We start from the raw sequence: 25,852 nt of genomic DNA, 5'->3' as shown, positions 1-25,852 counted from the left end.
TATCATTTTCGCGAAAGATGTTATTGCTAGCATATAAACAAATCCACTCTCATTTTTGTTTTTATTTTTAATATGCCTGCTACGACGTTTATTGTCTCCTTTCTTTATTTTATTGTTTGACATTAATGAGTGAAAATTTATTTACTTGCTTGCGAATTTTTAAATGCATTTCTAATCATTATTTAAGCTTGTTTAAAAGTCAGTAGAAATAATAAAATGTTATTAAGTTGAAGGCAAATATGTGACGAGTAGTTATGTATATTTTGTTGTGAATTCGTGAAATAATATCAAGAAAGTCGATTACCGCAATTGTCTGACAAGAACGCGCTTATATTAATATAGCAGCAGAATCTTATCAGATTATTATAACCAACAGCATATTTCCTTTCTACAAAATATACATATGTACTCAAGCCGCAAAATGCTCAAATTGCTCGCTATGTTTTACCGAAGGGGTAAGGGTAAGTACAATTAATAAATTTATTTAAAAATACCTAAATTTTGAAATACAACCTACGTAGTAATTAACACAGGGGCAACGTCCGTTTCATTGAGTCGGGTCTACGTAACCGGGACTGATCCGAATATTCAGCAGCATTTCCCAAAATTGGTTCAGAAATGTTTTCTGTTGCAACAACAAGAATAGGGGTTAGGAAAACCGAAATTATTTCAAGGTTGTATGTGTATCCGGTCAATACTTGAATGATAATGATGTTCCGACAAATCTCTAGAAATTGTGTAATGCAGAAATATTCATTATTGCCATTATTATACTACTCTCTGCAACAGGTTGCAAGTAATCAAACTTCTAAAGTAGTGAATAATTTTTAATATTTTGAAAATAGGAAATCAAATTTGCACCAAAGCTCCACCGATTGACACATGTACATATATATTTTATTTATATCTATATGTATATATTTTATTTTGTATTTTCCACCATTACAAGATTATTTTGCATAAAAAAGTGTTATTGTAATAGCATGTGGGCCTCTGTGTATTGTTTCTGTGGCTGCCAGTAAGCCAGTTCAATTTGCAATAAAACGCCTCCACCAACATTCATAAGTAGCGACAATTTATCGCATCGAAAAGTGTCCTCAAAATCGGATAGCAAACAACAAATACAAATACACCCATCTAGATAAATACATATGTATACATACATATATGCTCGTATGGCTGCATGTACTCTGCTTCTACACTGTGCAGCACCATGACTTTGGCAAAACGCCAGCTCGCCGAAATTGATGAGGCATTGCAACATATACATACATATCTATCTATCTATATACACATACATATATGTATATATGTTCATGCGCGGTTCGCGTACCCGAGGTGTCAACTGTGCCGGTATCGTTGGTCCTGCGGAGCTATTATTTAAATCACGTCAAATTTATGCACTGCACCAAAGTCGGAATGAAAACCTAAAGGAGTTATAAAGCAAAAACAAATTGCTCGTAATATCATCAAAACAAATGGCGAAAATACCCCTTACGACACACATACATACATATACACACATGCATACGTGCAAAAGTTTCGAAAAACCAGGTCAATTACTTGGCAGCGCTTATGTGGTAATGTTATTATTGTGGTTGTTTGGTGGCTCTTAGCGGTAGTTAGCGCTCGCTGCTCTGTTGCCGGAGACGACCGCTTGGTGGGTACTGTTGCCCCACTAAAAACTTCACTTCCTGGCATTATCATCAAATGTCAATCTCTGACCATATCGCGACTGTGACGGCCACAAAAACAACGACTTCGCATACAACAAAAACACTGATCAACGTCAATCCGCTGAATTAGCGGTTTTAGCCACTGCGAATTGAGGTTAAGTAACTGAATCAGCTGCAGCAGCTGTTGAGTGGTTGCGAAAATTCCCATATGAGGGAGCGATCGTGTTTTTTTTTTTAATTTTTATGCTATATCACCTGCTGATGCCGATTAGCGGGTAGAGAACAAGTTGAGATTTAAATATGTGTTCGGTAATTGGGTGCCGGTATGAATTCATGCACTGGTACTTGGTGCGCTAAAAAGGAAGGTCTACATATTAGAAATCTTCTATACACAAGCAGCCTTCTAAATTGAATTCTTTGTTTTGTTAAGAACCTCTGTGAGATTTATACTATTATTACAATGCAGCGTGAAGCTTTCTACCTCGGTTAGGACAAGTCTATGTAAAACGGCTCTGTTGTAACTCGTACTCGTGTAAGTAGGGTTTTCGTAACCCGCCATAGCCGGTCAATAGCCTAGTTGGAGTTGTTGTTGTTGTATCGGCCGAAAATATTACTTCCACAATATTGAGAAATCCTCCCGAGTTTATAGTCCTTCGCCTAACAAAAGTTCGGTACCTATCCGGTTATGTAGACAAAAGGCCGCAGAGAAATAACTGGGACCGGGGGGTGGTTGTAGTGAATTATTGAAGAAAAGAATCTACAAACACTGTTGTACTTAGAACACCAGGCCACCCTGCAAACGCCGGGCCTTGGGGGAATTGTTCCCGAACTTTTCCACTCTCTCTTTTACTACGTAGACCCGATTGTCGTCTGAACGAACTACGCTTTTACGTCTACAGAACTATTACAGTTAATTTCAATTATTTACGGATAAATGTAATAAAAAAGCCTTTTCAGCAACAAGAATTCTAAATGAAAACAGAGATCAGATATTAATAAAACAACAACAATTTATTTTGACCTGCACTAAGCCGCTGCTGTTAGTGCCACTCAGCGCTATTCTTGCAGAGCATATGCATTTTTATTTAAATAACTATTGTGTTGGGTCATAATTGTTCTGCATAAGAGCTTGTTCACTTCGGGCATAAAAGAAAGGGTGCCAAACACTAATATGTAGACTCATGTGTGCAAACAATGGCAGATGCGCCTCCGTTAGGTGTTCACATTTCGGCTACTGTAGACTTTTCCGGTTGTCTGAGCCTTCGGGCTCAACATACTCACACTCACTCACACAAAAATATCTTCACACTTGCGCAAATAGTGAAGCACATGAATTGTGTTATCCTTTATATTGTCGTAGGTCCGTAAAAGTTCACTTGTGCCGTGCGCTGGGTTTGCGCCACACACACACACACTCACACATATGCACCTTGCTCCTTGTCCTGTTATTCTATACTTTATTATTGGAGTGTAGCTCAGTTTTTGCCTTTGCTTGTGTGCAAGTGCTTTTGTTGCAATTCGGCGGGTTCAAACTTGCAACTGTCGTTGCTTCAAATTTTACCCTCTCGGCCATACAAAAATAAATATGTGTGTACATACATACAAATACACTGAGGAGTATCCTATATTTTCGTTACGGAACAGTAAAAAGTGAAAAGGTTCACAAAAAAAATGTAAAAAAGTTATCAACTTGTTCTTTGTTGTACACAAAATGGCAAGAGGTTACGACTAACTGGCTTGTTGACAACTTGCAACGTTTAGGCGACTCAATAGTAATTGTAGAGGCTCGTCGAATATTGATGTTGTAGAATATGTGTGTGTATATATACATATTCGACAATATTTATTATTTAAAAACACTAACTACTTCTTCTTCTTCTTTACTGGCGTAGACACTAACACTAAAGGGTGATTTTTTTGAGGTTAGGATTTTCATGCATTAGTATTTGACAGATCACGTGGGATTTCAGACATGGTGTCAAAGAGAAAGATGCTCAGTATGCTTTGACATTTCATCATGAATAGACTTACTAACGAGCAACGCTTGCAAATCATTGAATTTTATTACCAAAATCAGTGTTCGGTTCGAAAATTTTTTATCGACAAATTTTGTTCAGCGATGAGGCTCATTTCTGGTTGAATGGCTACGTAAATAAGCAAAATTGCCGAATTTGGGGTGAAGAGCAACCAGAAGCCGTTCAAGAACTGCCCATGCATCCCGAAAAATGCACTGTTTAGTGTGGTTTGTACGCTGGTGGAATCATTGGACCGTATTTTTTCAAAGATGCTGTTGGACGCAACGTTACGGTGAATGGCGATCGCTATCGTTCGATGCTAACAAACTTTTTGTTGCCAAAAATGGAAGAACTGAACTTGGTTGACATGTGGTTTCAACAAGATGGCGCTACATGCCACACAGCTCGCGATTCTATGGCCATTTTGAGGGAAAACTTCGGACAACAATTCATCTCAAGAAATGGACCCGTAAGTTGGCCACCAAGATCATGCGATTTAACGCCTTTAGACAATTTTTTGTGGGGCTACGTCAAGTCTAAAGTCTACAGAAATAAGCCAGCAACTATTCCAGCTTTGGAAGACAACATTTCCGAAGAAATTCGGGCTATTCCGGCCGAAATGCTCGAAAAAGTTGCCCAAAATTGGACTTTCCGAATGGACCACCTAAGACGCAGCCGCGGTCAACATTTAAATGAAATTATCTTCAAAAAGTAAATGTCATGAACCAATCTAACGTTTCAAATAAAGAACCGATGAGATTTTGCAAATTTTATGCGTTTTTTTTAAAAAAAGTTATCAAGCTCTTAAAAAATCACCCTTTACTACTATGCTCATAATGTGTATAGTGCAATAGTTGCATTTCTACCATTGTTGCGATCCCGGGAATCTAGTAACTGATATTCCTTATCTGTAATTGCTGGAATTGTAAGTTCCTCCTTCCACTCGTAGATTAGTTTTAAATTAATGTCAAGCTAGTAAGCAAAAATTTAGTAGAGAAGAAAAAAAAAACAATTGCAAAATCACATTCCCAAGACTCGATTCGGCCGATACAGCAGCAATTTCACGTCCGATATTTGTACGAAGTTCATTAATCGTCGTCGGCTTGTTGGTATAGACCATAGACTTGACGTAGCCCCACAGGAAAGAGTCTAACGGCGTCAAATCACATGACCGAGGCCTGCAATTGACTGGGACATTTGCTGTGTGGCTTGTGGCGCCGTCCTGTTAGAACCATATATAGTCCAAGTATACATCATCCGATTCGGGCCAAAAATATTCGGCTATTAAGCGGTAGCGATTCCCATTCACAGTAACGCGCTGGTCTTGATCAGCACGGAGCAATGACGCCGCGGGCCATAAACCGCACCAAACTGTAATTTTTTCGGGATGCAATGATGACTCATGGAGTACGTGTGGTTTGCTGTCTGACCAACAACCCATATTGATCTGGCAGGACGATTATGACGACCATAAATTGGGCGTTGTGCTCTTATAGAACTTATGTCAAATATGTCGGTTAATATGATCCTCTGGTTGTTAGCTTAACTTAATTTTTGCTATATAGAACAATTCTACTTTATTTAGGGGAGGGGTTTCAAGGTAAAAAAAGAATTTTTTGCGAATTTATTTCTTAAATATGAATTGAGTAATTTTATTCGGAGCTTTTGTACATTATTGGGCACACTTTTAACAATAAAGGGTGATTTTTTTCGTCAAAAAAGTATTTTTTTTTTACTTGAAACCCTAACCCCTCCTTTAAGCGGACAAAATGGCATTCGAATCTCGAATTTCATTTTAATGGTATTATATTTATGATTTTATTAATTTGTGAATTTCTTTTGAAAATTAAAATGATTTTCTTTTTTAATACTTCTAGAACGATTAATACACCTATAAATCTACTTTTAAGTAAATTTGAAATACATACATATATTCACACGTATACATATAAGGCCATATTAAAAACAATGAAATCTGTGTTTTTCTTTATATTGCCACTTTTATGTTTACTTTTGTTCTTATAGTTGCAATTTGTTATTTATTATTTATATTTATATACCTATAAACATACAATGTACTTTTCAAGTATATAAGCCGCACACAAATATCTAGATATAGAAACCCTTTGGATATGCTAGTATGTATGTATCTGCATAAAGTATATCCTAGAATGGATATATGTACATTGTTACCCATACACATGCACATCTCTATATTCTGTATACAGGACATTTCGGAATCGTTACTTGTCGTCGCCCTATCGAAAGGATGACAAAAAAACTTTGCCTGAGCGGAAATTAGGTGACAGGAAACAGGTTTCTCCCATTGTTATTCCTTTGTGGCTTTTAGTAATTATGGCATGGCTTTTGTTGTGCTCCAACACGAAGGGGACAACTATTGTTGTTGTTTGTTATTTGTTTTAACATTTTTTCGCTCATTGTTCTCCATCAATAAATGCCAACATATGTATGTATATTTACACATGCATATATACAAATATATAGTTCATGTGTGGCTGCAACGGCGACGAACAGATTCGAGCGGCTTGGAAGCAAAAGAAAATGGAACTTTTACATGCCAACTCACGTGCGGGAAAATGTGACGACAGGCACAACAGCGAGATCTACACTCAAATAAATTAAAGTAAAACTATTTGACGTGCTCAAAAGTAATTTTTTCGTTGCAAATTTATAGCTGCATATAGACATACATACATACATAGAAATATGTACGTATACGGTATTTGTGTGTTCAAATGGTTGTAAGCATGTATGTGCGCTTGTTGCAGCAAATGAAAAATGCTTGCAGATGTCAATCATGGTCTTCAAAGCTGGCAAACTTTTGGGTTTAATTTAAAGTTGCAAATACTTTTCGTTAACTCGATTACATACAAAAAGTACACAGCAACAAAGTAAGCCAATAAATTAAAAATAAACATTTGTTGGTTGAAAGATTGCCAATTTGGTTTCAAGTAATTATCGTTAAAATTTAAATACATTTCAGTTAATATGATAAACTCCCTCAATATTCCACTATTTACACATATTTTTAGTATTGCCTTTACTGATTCAAGCGAAATTATATTTTATAACCTCAATGGTGCATTCCAGCTTAGTCGATGATTATGACGAAGAATCGAAATATGCAGAAGAAAAGTGTATACTCGGTATTAAAGAATATAATTTTCATTTAATTTTCTTTATTGTAGAACCAATTCTATCTCTTCTTTATAGACGTAGACATCCTTACGCGGTTATAGCCCAGTTTACATTAGGCGCCAATCGTTCTTCCTTTTCGCTGGAGATTGCAAGTGCAGTCAGCTTCTCTTCTTCGGTCGGAGATCTTCGTCTTCCTCTGCTTCCCCCGGCGGGTACTGCGTCGAAAACTCTCAGAGCTGGAGTGCTTAAAACCAATCCGACGACACGATCTAGCCACTGTCTCTTAATTCGCTGAACTATGTCAAAGTCGTCGTATATTTCGTACTGCTCATCGTTTCATCGAATGCGATATTCGCTGTAGCCAATACGCAAAGAACCACAAATCTTCCGCAGTAACTTTCTCTCCAAAACTCGTAACGCCGACTCATCAGATGTTGTCATTCTCCATGCCTCTGCCCCAGATTGTACTTTCTCTATTCGGATTATTTTCTCCAGCAGTAGATTGAAGATATCGCACGAAAAGGAGTCGCCTGGTCGGAAACCTCTGATTCTTTCTAATCCTAAAGGTAGCCCCTTTTCGTATCTTCAAAAGCGGCTTTAAAATCGATGAAGTGGTGGTGTGTGTCGATACTCTTTTCACGGGTCTTTTCCAGTATTTACCGCACGGTGAATATCTAGTCAGCTATTGATTTTCCAGGCCTGAAGCCACTCTGATAAGGTACGCTCGATAGAACCTTATGTGCGATGTTGAGGAGGCGCAGATTGTGGTCTCTGCCTTTTTGTAGATTAATACGTAGAATTAAATTCCAATCGTCGGGCATGCTTTCGTCCGACCATATCTTGCAAAGAATAGCGTGGCCGGTAATCATTGTACCCTGCCGCTTTGTTGTTCTTTAGGCGGGTAATTGCTATTCGAACCTCATCATTGTAAAACAATATATATCAACTGCTTTTAAAAGCGTTCCCTTATTTACTAAATCTTGATAAAAAGTCTTATTTTTAGTTTTCATGACCTGTCCAGACATTTGCCAAAATGATGTCGCCAATAGGGAAGCAAAAATTATTCAAAGTATTCGCTAGTCACAACTTTATTCCGTATTTCTGACAAAGCTCGATTACCATTCCCGTAAAACGGTTCATCTTGCGATGCCATCCAAGAATCAAGGCATTTTTCTATTTCGTCTTGTTAGTGGAACTACTTTTACCAGACCATGTTTTATCGAAAGAACCACATTATAATGGAACGGTACAATATCTGGGAAATATGGCGGATGAGGTTGGACTTCTAATTTAATCGTTTCCAGGTAGGTTTAAACGGGTTTGGCAACGTGAGGCCGAGTGTTGTCATGCAGCGGAATCACTTTTCCTGTAGAATCACTCTTGGAATTTCTGCATTTAGTAGCTTTGAAATGGCTTAGTGAGTGACTCCCAATAATGAAGCAAGCTCTTACATTTAATACGGATCTCATCGATCAACGTTTCCAATTCACCGTCTTCGAAGGTTTTTGGCTTTCCTTCACGCTGACGGTCACTAATGTCGAGTCCCCATCTTCGAAGCCACAAAACCAATCAATAACCTGCTATTTCATTTGAGACATTTCTTACTTAAACTTTTTTGAGTTCCTAGCGTGAATCAGCCGCCGATTTCTTTGACACATGACCCGGGGCATTTTTTGCGTGTTCGTATACAGCGCGTGTACGAGAATCCAAGTTGTTCGTTCAACAGAACTCTTCTACTGCGCAATATGCACGCAAAACCAACTTGTTCGTTCGCGGAATTATGTATGTCTCTTTCTAGTATGGTTTTTGAATTAAAAGTATAAACATTTGTGTACCACCGGTGATACACGCCGCCAGATAAACGAAGTGCCTGTGTACCACCGGCTAGGAAGGGACAACAGTGTTTCTAAGAATTCAGGATATCGATACCACATGATTTTGAACACTCAAAAATTTTGTCTACAATTTTTGGCCGTATGAATAATGTTTCTAGGACTCTAAGGGGCCATCCATAAATTACGTCACACGAATTTAAGGAATTTTTAACCCCTCCCCCCGCCCTTGTCACAAGTTGTCACATTTTCAACTACCCCCCCTTTCGTGACGTCACACATTTTCCAATTTTATGTATTTATCAAAAAATTAAAAAAAACAGGTTATTCTATTTATGCTTCTATTTATTGAATAATCTTTAATAAAATCAACATTTGGTTAAATATTAAAGTACAGACACAACGAATGACTAGTCAAGAAATAATAGATACTTAATTATGTTAATTAAAAATACAAAACTTAATCATCTTGTGTCCATGGACTTTTGACCCACTCCTTTATATCATTTATTGCTGGTAAATCAGGCACTTCATTTTCGTTCTGAATCTGGATGTCAGGAACATCTTTCGTATCAACATCGTCTTCTTCTATCCATAAAGCATCGTCATCATTCATTAAACAGAGAATCTCTCGGGCACGCCTCGCCGCAATTCTTTGAGGACGAATTTTCGCGATAGGTAACAGCTCTTGATTTTTATGTGATTGTTTGTGTTGATTGGTGGCTTTATATGATGAAAAATATAGGCCACATATGCTACACATTCTTTTAAATAAGTATGACTCGACACTAGGGCAATAACTATCATATGGAACTTGTTTCAAATGGGATGATGCTTGGAGATTTAATAATATCTGTAGTTATAATGGAGCAAACTTAGCGTCGTTGTCTGTTTAATTAACACAGGTGGTGGTAAAAATCCTTCTTTAAATAATTTCCAAAGACTAGAGCGTCTTACACCGCAACATGCAATCGTTTCACATTTGAATATTGTGACTCACGTACATGATTAGCATACCAAGTAGCATTATTTTTCAACATCATAGCCTGTTCAAAATCTAGTCCAGTAACAGTTGGTGCAACAAATTCAGCAATGGAAATTTATCAATGACTAACTTGCTCCAAATGTCAGCCAACACATTGCCCGCACTTTCGAAGTTTCGTTTTTCTAGATCTAAGTCAGTAGTTCGATTACTTGAATCAAGATGTGACCCAAAATAACCATGATTTAATAGTACACCAGTAAGTTCGCGACTGAGAGGTGCCATGTTTCGTTCAACTCTGTTAAATGCACTCCTTCCTGGGGCATTTGTAGCTATACATATATTGGTTTGCCAAAGAAGTCTTGCGGTATTTTTATTGAATTTTATTGTCTCCTTCGACCAATTCAGCGATTTTATCGTAATTTTCGACGACAGGCCTTCCGGAGCGTGGCGCATCTTCGACCACCTCTACACCAGAACGAAAACGTTGAAACTATGGTTGTGCGGTGGAAATGGAAACTGTATCGGCTCGATAAACTGCACAAATTTTACTGGCGGCTTGAGATGCCAGCATGACCCGATGCGACGAATAAAACTAGAACTACGCGCTTTCAGCGCCAACTAGCGAAAATACCGCAAGACTTTTTTGACAACCCAATATTATAAATTGCATCTAAATGAAAATTTTTAAAATGTTGTACAGCTGAAACTATAACGCGGGAGTCAATTTTGTAACTTTGACTAAAATTATAATATAAAGTAAAATAAAGTACGATTCGCAGTAGAGCCCCAATGTTTACAAATTTATTGTAACGAACCCTGGACACGGCGAAGAAGCAGGGGCAGTAAAAAGCTCCGTTACAATTAGGCATTAAAAAGAAAGATTGTGTTTATAAATGTTTAATACTTTTTGTTTACCTATAAATTTCACGTTTGTAATCACAAATTTTGAAATGTGATGTCACAAAGCTTTTGACCCCCCCTGCCCCTTGTCACACAATGTCACTTCTGAATGATACCCTCCCCCCCCTTCAAGGTGTGACGTAATTTATGGATGGCCCTAAACTGTACTTGAAGCCAATTTTTAATTAAGGTTTTTTAGAAATTCTAGACTATCGAGGATAAATAATAGTTCTTTTGAAACCTCCTTAGCTGTCTGTGAACCTTCTACTAGAGATTTTATTCCTTATTACTTTATTTTACTATATATGATTTGATTATGATCTCTACGCCTTTAAAGTGAGTTCAGATTGTTCACGAATGGATCATATATTCTCTTGCTTTTTCCGGGAACTCTAGATCTTCGATCTATTGGGATTTATTCCTTTTCAAGCCTTCTGTTTCGAAATAAGATCAGTCTTTCGAACTTCATTCTGTCCTATTTAGTAGTTGTAAAGCTATTAGCGATGATACGTCGTACATACTGGCTTCCAAAAATCGATGTACAGTCAACCGACAACCTCTACACGAACTTAGTAGATGCTATGGACACCAATGTATGTATGAGATGCAAATGTACTGACAATACAATTAAATGCATTTAACGCTTTGTACCTGTACATGTTCTTCTTCTATTGGCTACAAGACACGAGAACAGAACGCGGTGGAACGGAGGCGGGGGTTCGAGAGTACGACTTTCGAATCGTGTCGTTTTGGGCTATTTCCTGTTCTTTGTTTCATTGTTGTACAATAAGCACACTTATACATATGAGCAGTATACATATGTATGTTTATGCTATGTATGTATATACATATGTACATATGTGTCAATTACATTTATGCGTTTAACTGTGCAGCAAACGAAAGGCACACACACAAACGCAAAATTAAACAGACACTCTGCATGTATGTAACATATGTATGTGCTTGACGCACAGGTTGAGAGTCAGAATAGGCATTTGAATATTTCTAACTATGTGCGAGCTTGGATGGAGGAGAGCCAGACACGCCAAACGCGCCAGACATGTGCCAGACAACAGAAATGTCTTTGCGTGTGTGTGTACACATGTGCGAACCGTTATATAACAGTACATTTATTGAAAGTATGTAAATATGCCTGTGTCTCGGTGTCTAATATCGCCTAGTACACTCCCTCCAACGCCCGCTCTCACCGGAAGTGGGTGTCTGAAGACTTCGACTTGACTTTAGTCTTCCTCTCAATGCAGCCCATGTGTCGACTGGTGTCGGCTGACGCCGCTCAATCGCACACACAATCCATTGGTGGCACCACCAGCCAACTCAGTGGCGGTGTCGGTGTCGGGCTGTGTGACTATTTGCTCGTCGGCTGTTGTCGCAAATTCAATGCCCTTCAAGGTATTTAGTCCACGAGTGTGTTGTGATTTCATTCAGCGTGTGTCTAAGTTGAAGGTGTCTGGCTAATAGCACTGCAGTCGGCAATGCATAGCAACAGCAACAACAATGCATGCCACTTGAATATCAAATTGGTTGTGGCAACGCGTGTTGGGTGTTGCAACTGTCTGGCGGTTGGCAATCTGAATTCAATTCAAATGTGCATTTTCCTAGTCCATCCGCCCATAGAATGCATAGTATCTCGAGATCGCGAGACAACATACATATGTACATATGTGCAAAGCTGACAACAATAATGGCAGAATAATGGTAAGCTCAAAGCGAGGAGTGTCGCTGTTTTGTTGTTGTTGGCACTGATGACGTCGTTCTTGACAACGAAAGACGCGCTCATGACAGACCGCAGCCACAGCGACGGCGAATGTGCAAAACGGCAGCGGCAACCTCAACCTCAACCGCCAACAATGCCAATAACAAAACAACAAAAAAAGAAATATGCTCGCGCACACACACATACACATTTACACACATACAATAACAGCGCTGAAGCAGTTAGTCTTCGTCTTCATTATCATGCCCATGCTCATTGTCGATTCCGTCACCCGTCAGACACCAGCCAGCAGTTGGCAGCCACCAGCCCCCAGCCACCGACTCGTCTGCCGGTCATTCACCCTTAACGAAAATTGCGCTGTTTAGGCTTTGGCGAATTTGTGTTTTAGCAACTTCCACAGTTTGTTGTTGTTACTGTTGTTGTATTTCTTTCAAATTGTATGCGCTGAGCCGCAGCAATCCAACGCTCAATTTGCGCCATAATAATATAAGCCTCTTGCGCCCCACCTTATTCAGTAGGCTCCACTTGCTCGCCTCCACCTACTAATGCAACGAATTAATGCGCGCTTTTTTGGTTTTGTTTTTGCATTTTATTGCTTTTTATTTTTGGTTTTTCAATTTTCGTTTCGCTGTTTTGATTTGAAGTCTTTGTTGGGGTCCATTGTTGCTGAGCAGTAGTACTCCGCAGTATCTCTACAGTGCTGCGCATTAAAAAAGAAATTACCGGGTGTTTTCCTTAGCATTTAAATCTTTATGTATGTATACTCAACTATCAGATACCTTTTGAATATAAGTCAGGGGCCCCATTATGTATCTTGATTCGAAAATGTATTATATTCGAAATTCGGTTCTATCTAATAGTTATGCAAAAGTTATACCATCCTGTGCCAGAAAAAATACTGTCAGCTTTCGTTTTTTCTTTCTACAACTCAAAAGCTAACGAGTATTTAACTCAAAAATAGGATTGAAAATACGAAAATTGAGTTACCGAACACAAAAAATCCGAATACGAGTAAATTAAATTGTTTTGCAAATCGAGCTAAAGTATAGGACCCAATGCTGCCAGATTCTTTCATCTTGATTTTTAAACATTGAGCAATGTATATTAACACCTACAAGGATAGGTTATCGAACACCTTATGACATACTCTATTTCGAGGTTCTTTGTTTTTTTTAAGAAAAAACACCGAAACTTCAAATTCGATGGGGAATGTTTATTATCATTCGAAAGAACATTCTTTGGAATTTATTATTTGAAGATTATCTCAAACAAATATTGGCCGCGACTAAGTCTCAGATAGTCTTATCCGTTGAGTCCATTTTCGATGACTCGTTCAAGCATTTCGACTGGTAACTGGTGAATGAAACGCGTGATCTTTTGCTCCAAGGCCTGAATCGAAGCGCGATTGCCCCCATAGATCTTAGACTTTACAAATTCCCTCAGGAAAGAGTATAGCGCTGTGATATCACACGACCTTGGTGGCCAATCGCCCGTCCATAGTGTGAAGTTTTCTGCTCACACAAGTGTTCTCTCAATAAATCCATTCATTGATGTGATGTGTGAAAGGGGACGCCGCCTTGTTGAAACCAAATGTTGTCCTGATGGAAGACGAAGCCCTTTTTGTTGATCAGTTCTGGCCGTTTTTTTCGTTTCAATCTCATCAGTTGTTGGCAGTAAATGTAGAATCAAACATTCGACCAGGCTGGATCAGCTCATAGTGGATGACTCCTTTTCAATCCCACCAAACACTAAGCATAACCCTTCGAGGCGACAATCCTGGCTTTGCGACCATTTATTTATCACGCTTGGACCATGATCTTTTTTCCCACATTATTGTCGTATTTGATCCACTTTTCATCCCCTGCTACCATTCGCTTCAGAAATCCTTCGATTTCATTTCATTTCAGCAAAGAATCGCAGATGTTAATTCGGTCCATTCAATTTTTCACAGACAATTCATGTGGTGCTCAAACACCGAGGTTCTTTTTGTAGCCAGCCTTTCTTTTAAATGATAAAAACCGTTTAATGATAAATGTTGAGTTCCTTAGCGATGCCGTGGCTGTTTATGTCACGGTTCTCTTCAATATTTTCCATAATTTCATCGACTTTTTCAACGATGTGTCGACCTGATGCCAGGTGCATCTTTCACACCGAAATATCCAGAACGGAAGCGATCGAACCATTGTTGTGCTACACGAACTGATACAGCATCGTCTCCGTAAACTTCACACATTTCATTGGTGGCTTGCGTAGCGTTCTTTCCTTCTTCATACAAAAATTTCAAAGTATTGCGAATTTCTTCATTATTTTCACTCATTTTTGAATAAGTGAACTTCCCCGAATTTAATTTTTTTCTGGTTAAGTGAAGCTTAAAATCTTACCTTTCCAGCACTATGTGGTATGGCAAAATGTGATTGGTAACAATGGAGATATTCGACTGCAACGATATCTATTGACAAAATACTACCCAATCGACTACCCAATATTTTCTTCGCTTCGTGCTTGAACGTGGTCTATTCGACCTAATAATAATGCTAGGCCTCACGATAGGTAATGGTGTTGCGAAAAGTACGCTCAGTAGAACGATTATGTTGAACATAAGTGGAACCAAGCGCGCGAAACTCTTTCTTTACAGAACGTAACTTTTTATATATAAGATAAATGTCCATTTTCATTAGAATAATACATTGTAGAGTATTAATTGGACATCACTTTACGGTATTATTCATGTCTACGGATAACCCGTATTAATAACCGGTTGCTGATAGCCTTGTAAAATTTATATAAGACGCATTTAGATCTAACCAGTACCATCAAGATGCCGCTTGAGTCTTGGCGCTATATTTATATACTTTTCCATAAATTAAAAAGATAAGTATCGGATCTGATAGTCACAGCTTTCGACATTGTAACTGTAATAGTTACAAGGTCATTTATTTATAGAAATTCTAATTATTAGATTGCTCATACGCCTCGTCTGATACAATGTTAACCACCACTTTAATGTTAATTTGGCAATAAATAGTCACCACAATGTGTTACGTAGGTTTTGTAACAATGCGTGAAGCTAAAGTAAATCTGACACAGAAAAAAACTTTGGAAATTCCAAAAAATAGACAAACAATGGAATACTCCAAAGTATTAATAACAGGTTCATGGGTTCAATTCCCTAGAGCATGCAAAATGTCCATTTATTTTTTACATATTAGATCAAAGAAATATTTATATTATATATGTCTATGTAAATATATATATGTATTTTATTTCGCATATACATATGTATGTAAGGTATGCCCAAATTCTCATTGACCTCAACTCCCAGCACTGCTGGCAACTTGCCTTTTACTGCAATTATTTTGCGCCCCTCTTAAATTTAGAGTCTGTTATTACAAACTTGACAGTAGACATTTAAAATAATATCGCAGCTTTCGGTTATTCCTCATTCTGCTTGCGGTTCGCGTGCTGCAGCCCCTAGCGAGATGACGCGTTGTGATCTCTTGAATTCGGAAACAGTCGTGACCGAAATTGCGCAAGTACTGACCAATATTGCCTTGCAGTCGACCAAATTTGAGCTGACAACCAAATGTCTGACTCTCAACATGCTGTCCAGCTTCCCTTGACTGCCGTTTCGGTCACTCCGGCACCCCATAGACGCTTCTTTTATCTTGTCTTCTCCCGGGTATAACTTGTGCACTTTAGCTTGCGGTCGCTTTGTTCGCTTTTTGAAGATTTCTTATGCTCGATTTCTTTGAAGTCTCTTTTTTCTTTTATGCAGCCAATAGACATACATATTTACATGTACGTTACATATATATGTATGTATGTATGTATATACAAATAAGCGCAGTTATGCACATTTGTCTGCTAAATATCTTATAAGAGCGGAGCAGCAAGCACCGCGTCTGTTCGCCAGCTAAGTAGTAGTCACAGCATACAAACACACATACATACATATAGAGAGACAGACAGACAGACATATTGTTGTTAAATTGTTTTATTTTCGCATATTTATTTTTTATTGCTTTTGATTGTATTTTTGTTAGCATTTTTTATGTTTGCACAAATTTGTGCATTTGTATGTATGTGTATCTGTGAGTGTCTGTTTGCACTTCGTCTGCCATGCATCAGCGTTGTTTGTCGGTATGTATGCACGAGTGCTGAATTTGTCTTCGACTTTCGATATTTACTTTTTTCCTAAATTTCTCGCATCATTCAAAGGAAGCTTTTGGCGTATTTTTTCCAACTGTCGGTGTTTATCGTCGCTTTGTACTGTTGACGTTTCTGGCTTTTATTCATTTCTTTGAATGTATGTATTTACTATTAAATATACATATGTATATGTATGTATGTTTATATGTACATCTGTATGCATGTATTTTTTGGTTTTTGAACTTTGGCAATTCATGCGCGATTTCGGTGGCAATACCCCCAAATTTCGCCGACAGTTCGAATGTTGGTGAACGGGAATGCAATGAGAGAGATGATTTGTGACAACAAATTCCATTTTGTTGATTTATGTATGCATTTTTGAGTAATTCCGCAAAATTTGTGTTGACTTTTGAGCTACGCCGAATATGTGCTTTTTGAAATATTGTAAAATATTTCACTAAATACTCATGTGTTAATTAAAATATTTTCATTTCTCAGCAGTTTCTGCGGAAAAGCTTTGTTTTCCGAAAAATTCATAAATACGTGATTTCGATTTGACGACAAATATAGTATAATATTAATATTATATTTTTTGAGAAACAATCTGGGTTGTGAAAAATGTATGCCTTCCATTTTAAGTAACTTCTAGTTTTTTTGCCTCTGGCTACTTGTAGATATTTAATCGACAACTATATTACAAACATAGTCGAGATTCGGTGGAATCAATGCCTGACTTACAAGCAAACATAGCATGAAATGAATAATGTGCGGCCTGCCTTTTTTTAATTTAAAAAGAATGTTATATTGCGCCCATCATCGGTCAAATTGGATATGGAAAAAGTATTGATATACATAAATATCGGTAATTCTATAGGATCATAAAATATTTTTACAAATAGTTTGTAAATTATCACAACGAGGAATTCAAATACATTACACATCAATAGCTTCAGTGCAAGACACTTTCAGGTTGTCAGGTTTTTATCACTTTAGTCGATATTAACCAGTGTGATAAGCTCTAAGTTTTAGTAGGAAATTCTATTTATATCCTAATCAAGGTATATTAAATTTTCGATGAAGTTTGTAATACCCAAAGGGAAACGTCATGACGAGTTGAGTCGATTCAGTTCTATTTGTCTGTCTGCCTGTATATACGCGAACTAGTCTCTCAGTTTGAGGCAATGATCTGAGGTTTTTTATACGTTCTTTTCTCTCCAAGAAGCTGCTCATTTGCCAAAACCATCAATATCACTCCACCAAAAGCCAAGCTGATCGAACAAAACCGAGCCCATGTATGGAAAGCTTCTTTATTTGGCAGGATATATTCACGAAATTTGACATGAATTTTTGCTCAATGTACATACATTTATACGTAACATATTTTAAGAATACACAGAAAAAATTAAAAAAAAAATTAAATATACTATTTCGATGTTCGCCCTACATTTTTTAAAGAAACAAGAAAAAACGTTAACTTCGGTTGCACCGAAGCTAAATACCCTTCACAGGTGCATTTCTATTAGTAACTATCTGTTCAGTTTGTATGGAAGCTATATGCTATAGTAAACCGATCTAAACAATTTCTTCGGCGATTACATAGTTGCCTTAGAAAATAATCTATACCAAATTTCGTGAAGATATCACGTCAAATGCGACAGTTTTCCATACAAGCCCTTGACTCCGATCGCTCAGTTTGTATGGTAGCTATATGCTATAGTTACGCGATCTGAACAATTTCTTCGGAGATTACATTGTTGCTCTAGAAAATAATCTATACCAAATTTGGTGAAGATACATTGTCAAATGTCAAAGTTTTCCATACAAGAACTTGATTCCGATCGTTCAGTTTATATGGCAGCTATATGTTACAGTGGTCCGATATCGGCCGTTCCGACAAATGAGCAGTTTCTTGAAGAGAAAATGACGTTTGCAAAATTTCAAAAAGATATCTTAAAAACTGAGGGACTAGTTCGTATATATACAGACAGACAGACGGACGGACGGACAGACAGACGGACTTGGCTAAATCGACTCAGCTCAACATACTGATTATTTATGTATATACTTTATAGGGTCTCCGACGCTTCCTTCTGGGTGTTACAAACATCGTGACAAACTTAATATACCCTGTTCAGGGTATAAAAATGCAGAAACTTCAAATTTAATGGGAAATGTTTATTATCATTCGAAAAAACATTCTTTGGCATTTAGTTTTTGAAAATATCGAAGCTGCATTGTTCGCATAGGCTTCAGACTTTATCCTCACAGAATAAAGTGTAACGGTGGAATATCGCATGGTCTTGGTGCCCCAAAACGTGAAATTATCTGCTCACTGAAGTTTTCTCTCCATAAATCCATTGATTAATGCGATGTGTGGGAAAGTGGCACCGTCTTGTTGCAAGAAAATGTCGCCGAGATCACAAACTTCAATTTAAGGCATCAAAGGCTCTGTATCATGGCACGATAACGGTCGTCATTGACGGTCCGAGTTGCTGCAAACGGCGTCGAATCGGCTATCTACGATCTTCATATGCACTCTTAGCTACGACTGCTATATTTTCTTCACTGCGTGCTAGACGTGATCTATTCGTTTGAATATTATTATTCAATAATGAATGGTGGGTCTCAAGATAGGGGATGGTGTTGCGAATAGTAGGCCTTTATTTCAAGTTACACCCGATATCCGACGTTACTCAAAAGAATCCTCTGTTGCAGTAATTCCTGTTATCCCCGTGGTGCGGCCAGTCCAGACGTGCAGTCAAAAAGGAATAAGAAAAGGTGATCAAAAAGCGCCGCTATAAAAATCGTACATAATATTCGAATTTTGTTGAGATTTATATTGGGAAACATACATAACATGTAGCGCTGGGATCAAAGTCCTTATTAGAAAAATATTGTTATGAGGAAAACGCCTTTAAAGATAAATTGATGGAACTGAGCTGCTACATTTTAAAAGACTGTAACTCGAAAAATTTTGATGTGTTAGTTCGTTTTACCAAAACATGAAGAACGAAGTTGATTTTTTATATTTTAAAGGGTTCGCTGGGTGCAACTTTTCGTTCTTTTCAGCTCTGTTATTCGGCTAAAGTTAGAGAAGCTGCATTCTGGCGAATTGGATCAATTGTTGCTTCAAAGGACGTACGCTTTGTTGATGTTGCATAGCCACAGGATGAGTTCTACAATAACAAGAGTACAATTATGCAAGCCTTCTCGTGTCTTCTTGCAATCATTTAAGAATGAAGCTTTCTTAGAACTGCGCATATTAATTACATTCGCATCATTTCTTTTGAATAAAGCCTAAATTTCAACCGTTTCCTGTTTTCTTTACCATACCAACGACATTGCAGTTACATACCCGCTATGTGTGTGTTTGTATGTGCATAGGTGTGTGTGTCGCTTGTGATATATGTTTGATTTGCATTTTATTGCTCCTATTGCTATTGTTGTTGTTGTTTATAGTAAAATCCACATGCATGTGTGCCGCCGCAAAAAGTTGCATTGCCTGTTGCTGTTGTTTTTGCTTTTATGGAATTCGAATTTTTGCGTGTTTTTATTGAGTTTTTGCAGCGCTGGAAGTGAAAGAATGCATTTAAATTTATGCTCAAACGGTCGCCACAAACAATTGCGCTGAACTGCGCCAAAACGAAAGGCAGTGAATGAGGAAAGGCAGCAGCAGCAGCAACAAAAAATGGGATTTGCATTGTGTTAATTCCCAAACAATGCAAAAGGAATAACAACACAAAGCCATAATGCCGAGCGGGAAAGGTGGAATGAAAAAAACAAAAAAAAAATAATTCTGAAAACAAAAACAACCAACTCTTGGATTGTAGTCTCCGAGATGCAAGACGCTCTAAAGACACATGGACGTGTTGTGACCCTCATTTGCATTCACTGCGATTCCTTTACCCCTTGCCAACGCATCGACTTCATTCTGCAATTGCAGATCGCAGTACTGCACACGTGTTTTTGGAGATAGATATGTATGTGTGTCTGTTTTTCATGTGCAACTTCCCATATCCTTGTTATGCTCCTTTAATTATACGATAGTTTGATTTAAACCTGCCGCTTGTGGCTTCAGCCGCCTCAGTGGTTGCATGTGCAACTGCGTATGTCCTCAGTGCAGTTCGCTAGCTGCAAGCGAAGGGGTCCAAAAGCTTTATGCACACACACACACACCATGTTCCTTCTTCGCGATGTGCATAAATAAAAGCGGTTGAGCAGTTTTACGAGCACTCGTAGATAAATCAAAGTGGCCGTTGCTCAAAAGCGTTTTAATTTCTGCAATGAGGTCATCGCTCGATCAACTACCATCCCTTTGAAGGGAACCTGGTCAAGGTGTTGTAATTGCAATATGCTCAGACTAAGCGTCTTGTTTTATGTTTTTTAGTTCGAAATCAGCGTTCGGAGATCAGTAGCGGAAATAATAATATGCGTAGCTTGCAACGAAAGCAAAACAAAAACGGTTTCCCTTTTTTAAAAGCATATTTTGTCTGTATATTTCATTGTTTTATTACAATAATATGGGTCTCTATCTCAATGTCGGTACTAAATCACTAAATTTTAGAGTTTTTATATGATTTATCATATTTTTCATAAAAAAAGTCTCTCTAAACGAAAACATTTTTGGTAATACAATTTTATATTCGAATTAATACCTCGCATCAAGGATTTCGAAGTTAAATTAATTTCTATTGTTTTCTACGATATACTCTACGATATAGTTAAACAACTTCTCTCTCTTCTACTATACGTCGGCTCTCTTTCCCCGATTTCGTTCTTCAATTACTTTCATAATGCGCTATAAAACTATATGGTTAATCGAACTTTGTTACTCTTTCCAATCAGTGAAGTTATGGTTATGGTTTCCATTCTCACTTATTGAATACAAACAACTTGTTGACCATTCCGCCGCGAAGCCCACTTCTAGCGTCATCTTCTCCACACACATTCCTCCTTCCAAGACATATGTGGGTGAGCGGAATCGCTGGAGAAGAAGCGTGGTGAGCTTTTTCAGGGACGGTTCGCAGCCCAAGGGGAAGGTTGGAGAAAGAATTTTGTATCTGGAGATCTCAATCACATCTTGCTTCAGGGTGTCACATCAATGTACATAGTAATGCCTTTCAAGCAGTAGTGACAGCCATAAAGAATTCATGCTTATTTTTAGGAAGTATGCATGGCCAATTGCAGAGTTTGCTATACAGGCCCTGAGCTCGCTGGCCATCACCTCAGAGCTAGTCAAGTGCACGACCTCACTAGACATAATACCAAGCTACTTCCATATTAAACTTTTGTGGATGCCTGGTCATAGGGAAACCGTGGGAGAGTGTAATACAGATGAGTTTGTAAAGCAAAAAAAAAGGATGAGAATTATCAAGGGTGGTTCCCTTATCTTCGTACATAAGAGCCTCGTGCGATCTCAGCAAGCGTTCGTCAGAAACTAGCAATTGTGGGGTTGCGAAAGACCTCTAGAACGTAAAACGTCCATTAAACTGCTAGCTCTGACCCATATCGTTGCAATGATGGACGTCCTTACTCGACAATGTCCCATTGGCAATTACGCGGTGATCCTAAGGATTTTGGAGCACGCAAATTGAAAAAGCTGCAATGAAGAAGATGAGGTGGAAACATCTAGATACTTTCATCTCTCTTGCAATACTTTTTACGAATTTTATGCATAGGCTGAATTTGATATCAGTTGTTTCAATAAATTTATGGCTCCATGCATTTTGCTGATAAGGGTGGGTCTTTTTGATACATACCCAAGAGTTTTGACATAGGATTCTTCGTGGCCTTACAAGAAATCAATCTATTTATGTAACAGGTAATAAGGTTGGTTGGTTGATGCTCACCAAGTACTATGCTGTACTCAATTAGCACAGATTAGCAAGGCCAATTTGGTACATTTCCTAAGAGAACTATTAGTTCTAGTGGTTGAATAATTTTGAACAGCTGATGATTTGATTTTCGCCAGCTGTTATTGCATTGTGTATTATTGCTGTAGGCCCTGGAAACAAAGAATATTTCCTCACGCAATCAGTTGTCGGACTCCCTGTTGTAATGTTTTGTAATCTGTGAATGGAACTTTGAACCCCATTTGAAATAAAACTTCTTCGTTCAAGTCAATCGGTCTAGCGGGTTCGGAGAAATATTCATTATCGACTCTGAAAACATTGTTTCTTGAAAAACCCGTTAATAGTTATAGGACCCGATTACACTAAGTTAAAAAATTATGACAAATACGGTCAAATCTCTGAAACTATTTGCTCTGGATTAATTTAAAATTTTTGGAGCATATTTCAAACATAGATGTCAAAGGTCTTTGCTATATTGAATGTATGTTGGTCCCACTAATTCCTATAATAGTCTCAATCTCTTATTTTTAAAGAAATAGGCAACCATTTTTTTGCCACATGACTATCATGGAATATCAGTTTGTTCGGAAACAACAACTGATTGCGGACGATCCTCACGAAATTCGTCTTGAAGTGATCTAGGACCACGATTAATTTCACCATACCACCGATAAACACTTCTTCTTGATGGTACCTCAGCACCAAGAATTGAATGAAGTTCATCGATGCACTGGTGTAAAATTTCGAATTTCATTATTTTGAACGAGATGAATATTTTAAGTTACTGTAAGCAACACAAATTGCGCTCGTTAGTCAAACAACTTATCACGATAAAGTTGTGAGTTGCATGATTGTAACAATAGGGTTGGGTCATCGAAATAATATTCAGAAACCCAATACTTATGAATATTTTTATCCCAATGTCCACATTAAATCTTCATAGACCCTTTATTCATAGATTTTCGCGTGTCCATCGCCGCTCCATATTTCTTCAGTGTTGGCTGTTGGCTGACTCTTTACGAATTCAGTGCATGCAACGGCTGCTTAACGGATGTGATGCGTATTGTTGTTACACCTTGTTCCTTTCGACGTTCGTACTAACTCTATAAACGTGCAGACATATGCATTTACATCAGAGCTGTTTGCACAAGCGTGTACTTAGGACAGCTTACGGGATAAGTGCAAATATAAGCTTCGATTTATGCGCAAAAGTAGGCCATTCAAGCAGCCTGCTGCAAGTAAAAAGCAAAGTAAAGGCAAAAAGCAAACGATGGCAAGAAGGTTTCATCAAAACAAATTCACTTAAGATCGAGAGCTACACGCGCTGGGAACTTTTTCCCTACCCATATAGAGTGCGAGTGACGCGCAGATGCAATTCTCTGGATGCATTGCAGACAAGGGGCTACAAACACACACACACACTCACATGTGTATGCAAAGCACATTAAAAAAGTAATATAAATTAAATAAAGTAGGCAAAACAAACAATGCGCTGCCTGGACGCTGGTCTACACGACACAAAAGCGCGCGCGGAAATGCATTTTTCGCCATTGTTGTTGCAACCGAATGCAATTGCATGCATTTAGGGGTTGTTGCAACCGGCCAAAGAGGATAATGCACTTAATGGCGTACAAAAGCCAGTACGTTGAAGATTTCCAATACGTCGCGAGCGACAAGAGATGATGAAGAAAGGATAATAAATGATATGCACGCATCTATGTGTGTGTGTGTGTGTGCGTGTTTTGCATACGCATTGTTGTTAGTTTAATTGTGCTGTTTTTTTGCATTGTTTGTTTGATTTCACTTATTGTTGTTGCTGGCGCGGACAATGCGGAACTGGGCTGACGTTGGATTTATTTATTGCGAAAAATGCCCGCGCGGCGCAACGCAGCGCTACGTTGCCCATAACAAAAGCCCAACAATGCCGGCCAAAGGAAGTGAGCTTTGCTTGTGTGCGTGTGTGTGTGTGTGTGATGCGAAGGGGTTAAATGCGTAACACCAGCGCGAATGCAAAATGCAAAACGGCAAATGATGCAGCGGTCGTTGCAGCTGGCCGTTGGCTGCACTACTAACTCACCCCTACTAGGCGAGCGCGCCGCCGATTCGAGTGGAAGGAGGCAAACTTCATGTGTTGGAAAAAAACGCAGAAGTATAAGAAATACGGAAAATAATAATAAAAACAAGTTTTTCAAACGCGTAGCTGCAAGGCGTTTGGCAAGAAGCTAGAAAAAATGCGCGTTGCCAGGCGCTGTGTTGCAACACGAAAGGTGGACGGAGCGTAGTACTGCAACATGCGCTAACGGCTAGCAATTATGACAATGCAGCAATGGACGCTTAGACAGCATATCCTGCAAGCGATATCCTGGATGAGTCTAGCGGAGGTTGTTGTTGCTGGTGAATGAACTTTAGGAACGTTTCTAACCATATATGTACATATATATGTATGTATGTATATACATGCATTTATATAGTATATATATATATATATATATATGTATATGTGTATGTACGTGCAGGAAAAATGCATTTCAAACACTTAACACATACACACGCCTGCAACAGCTGAGCGCCTAGACTACAATATGCAGCAGCTTATTGTTATTTGCAATTGCTGTTATTGTTGTTGTTGCTTGCCGCTGGCTTTTTGTTAGCTTCATGTGCCAATACACAAACAGACATACAGTGCAGCATATGTGCTTAGCTGCAGCTTAGTGGTGCGCTTATGCCTGTCTGTGAGTGGCCTTCCACGCTGTCATTGAACTCATCGCCATCGTCGTCCTGACAAACACTGCCTGACACGCTACGCTAACAGTCAAGCCATTGCTGCTGACACCACAAACTGCATAAAAAACATACTCGAAACTTAATATGCACAGTTGCGGAGGCACACACTGTTGCATGCAACATGCATATATGAGGCATATGCCCGCACCATTTCGTCCTTTTTGGTCCTGCTGCGCCTGCATTGCGCTCATAATACATCAGCGCGCATAGTTAGGCACGCATGCTTTTTAAGCACAACTCGAAAAACAAATAAGCGTAAATTTAAAACAAAATGCAAAAAAAAACCACAATAACTGACCTATTCAATGCAATCATTATTGCGGCATTATGGGCTCATCGGCGCTGTTGCGGCGGCGGCGGCGGCCACGGCTCAAAACCAATATGTGTTGTGTGCTTCAGCACTAATTTCAAGTATTACATTATTGGCATTTTCATATTTGCGCTCGTTGACAGCCGCAACGTCGGCAGCGCCGCCGCTTATGCTTATAGTTATGGAAGTAATTCGAAAGATGGTGTGAAAAGATTTGCATTTCAAGTGTAAAGCATTGCTGCGACCTGGCAAATAATAAAAATAAAGTGAAAAATTCTAAAAAAAAAATTGAAATAAATCCTTCACTTAATACTAAACACGCACACACCCCTTCGTTGCAAGTTGGCGCAGTTGCAGTTGCTGCTTGCAACGGCGCTGTGAGTAGCAAATGGCAGCTGTTGTTTTTCACTCACTTATTGATTTGATCAGGAAAAAAGCGAAATAATAAGCATAAT

General features: G+C 38.4%; 1 protein-coding gene across 14 annotated transcripts in view; it reads left to right on the top strand.

The window, feature by feature from the left end:
* The window catches only part of LOC105227630 (heterogeneous nuclear ribonucleoprotein R), a 148,355-nt gene that overhangs the window by 9,532 nt on the left and 112,971 nt on the right, over positions 1–25,852 (top strand). For 5 of the 14 annotated variants that reach the window (XM_019990784.3, XM_029550838.2, XM_019990783.3 and 2 more), the window contains exon 1: positions 442–461. The exons of 2 other annotated variants lie outside the window; for them this stretch is intronic. Coding sequence is in view for 3 of the 12 variants with exons in the window: in XM_049448715.1 (XP_049304672.1) it covers positions 404–461 (58 nt within the window). In the remaining 9 variants the exon portion in view is untranslated. Of the gene's footprint in view, positions 1–103; positions 462–25,852 lie in introns of those variants that run through there. 7 more of the 14 variants (XM_019990780.3, XM_019990781.3, XM_019990778.3 and 4 more) reach the window with 5 other exon arrangements.

The sequence above is a fragment of the Bactrocera dorsalis genome, chromosome 2 (genome assembly GCF_023373825.1).
Source record: "Bactrocera dorsalis isolate Fly_Bdor chromosome 2, ASM2337382v1, whole genome shotgun sequence".
In the NCBI taxonomy this organism is placed as follows: Eukaryota; Metazoa; Arthropoda; class Insecta; order Diptera; family Tephritidae; genus Bactrocera; species Bactrocera dorsalis.
Note: the sequence above shows the minus strand (reverse complement) of the source record. Positions and strands in the feature narration are given on the sequence as shown.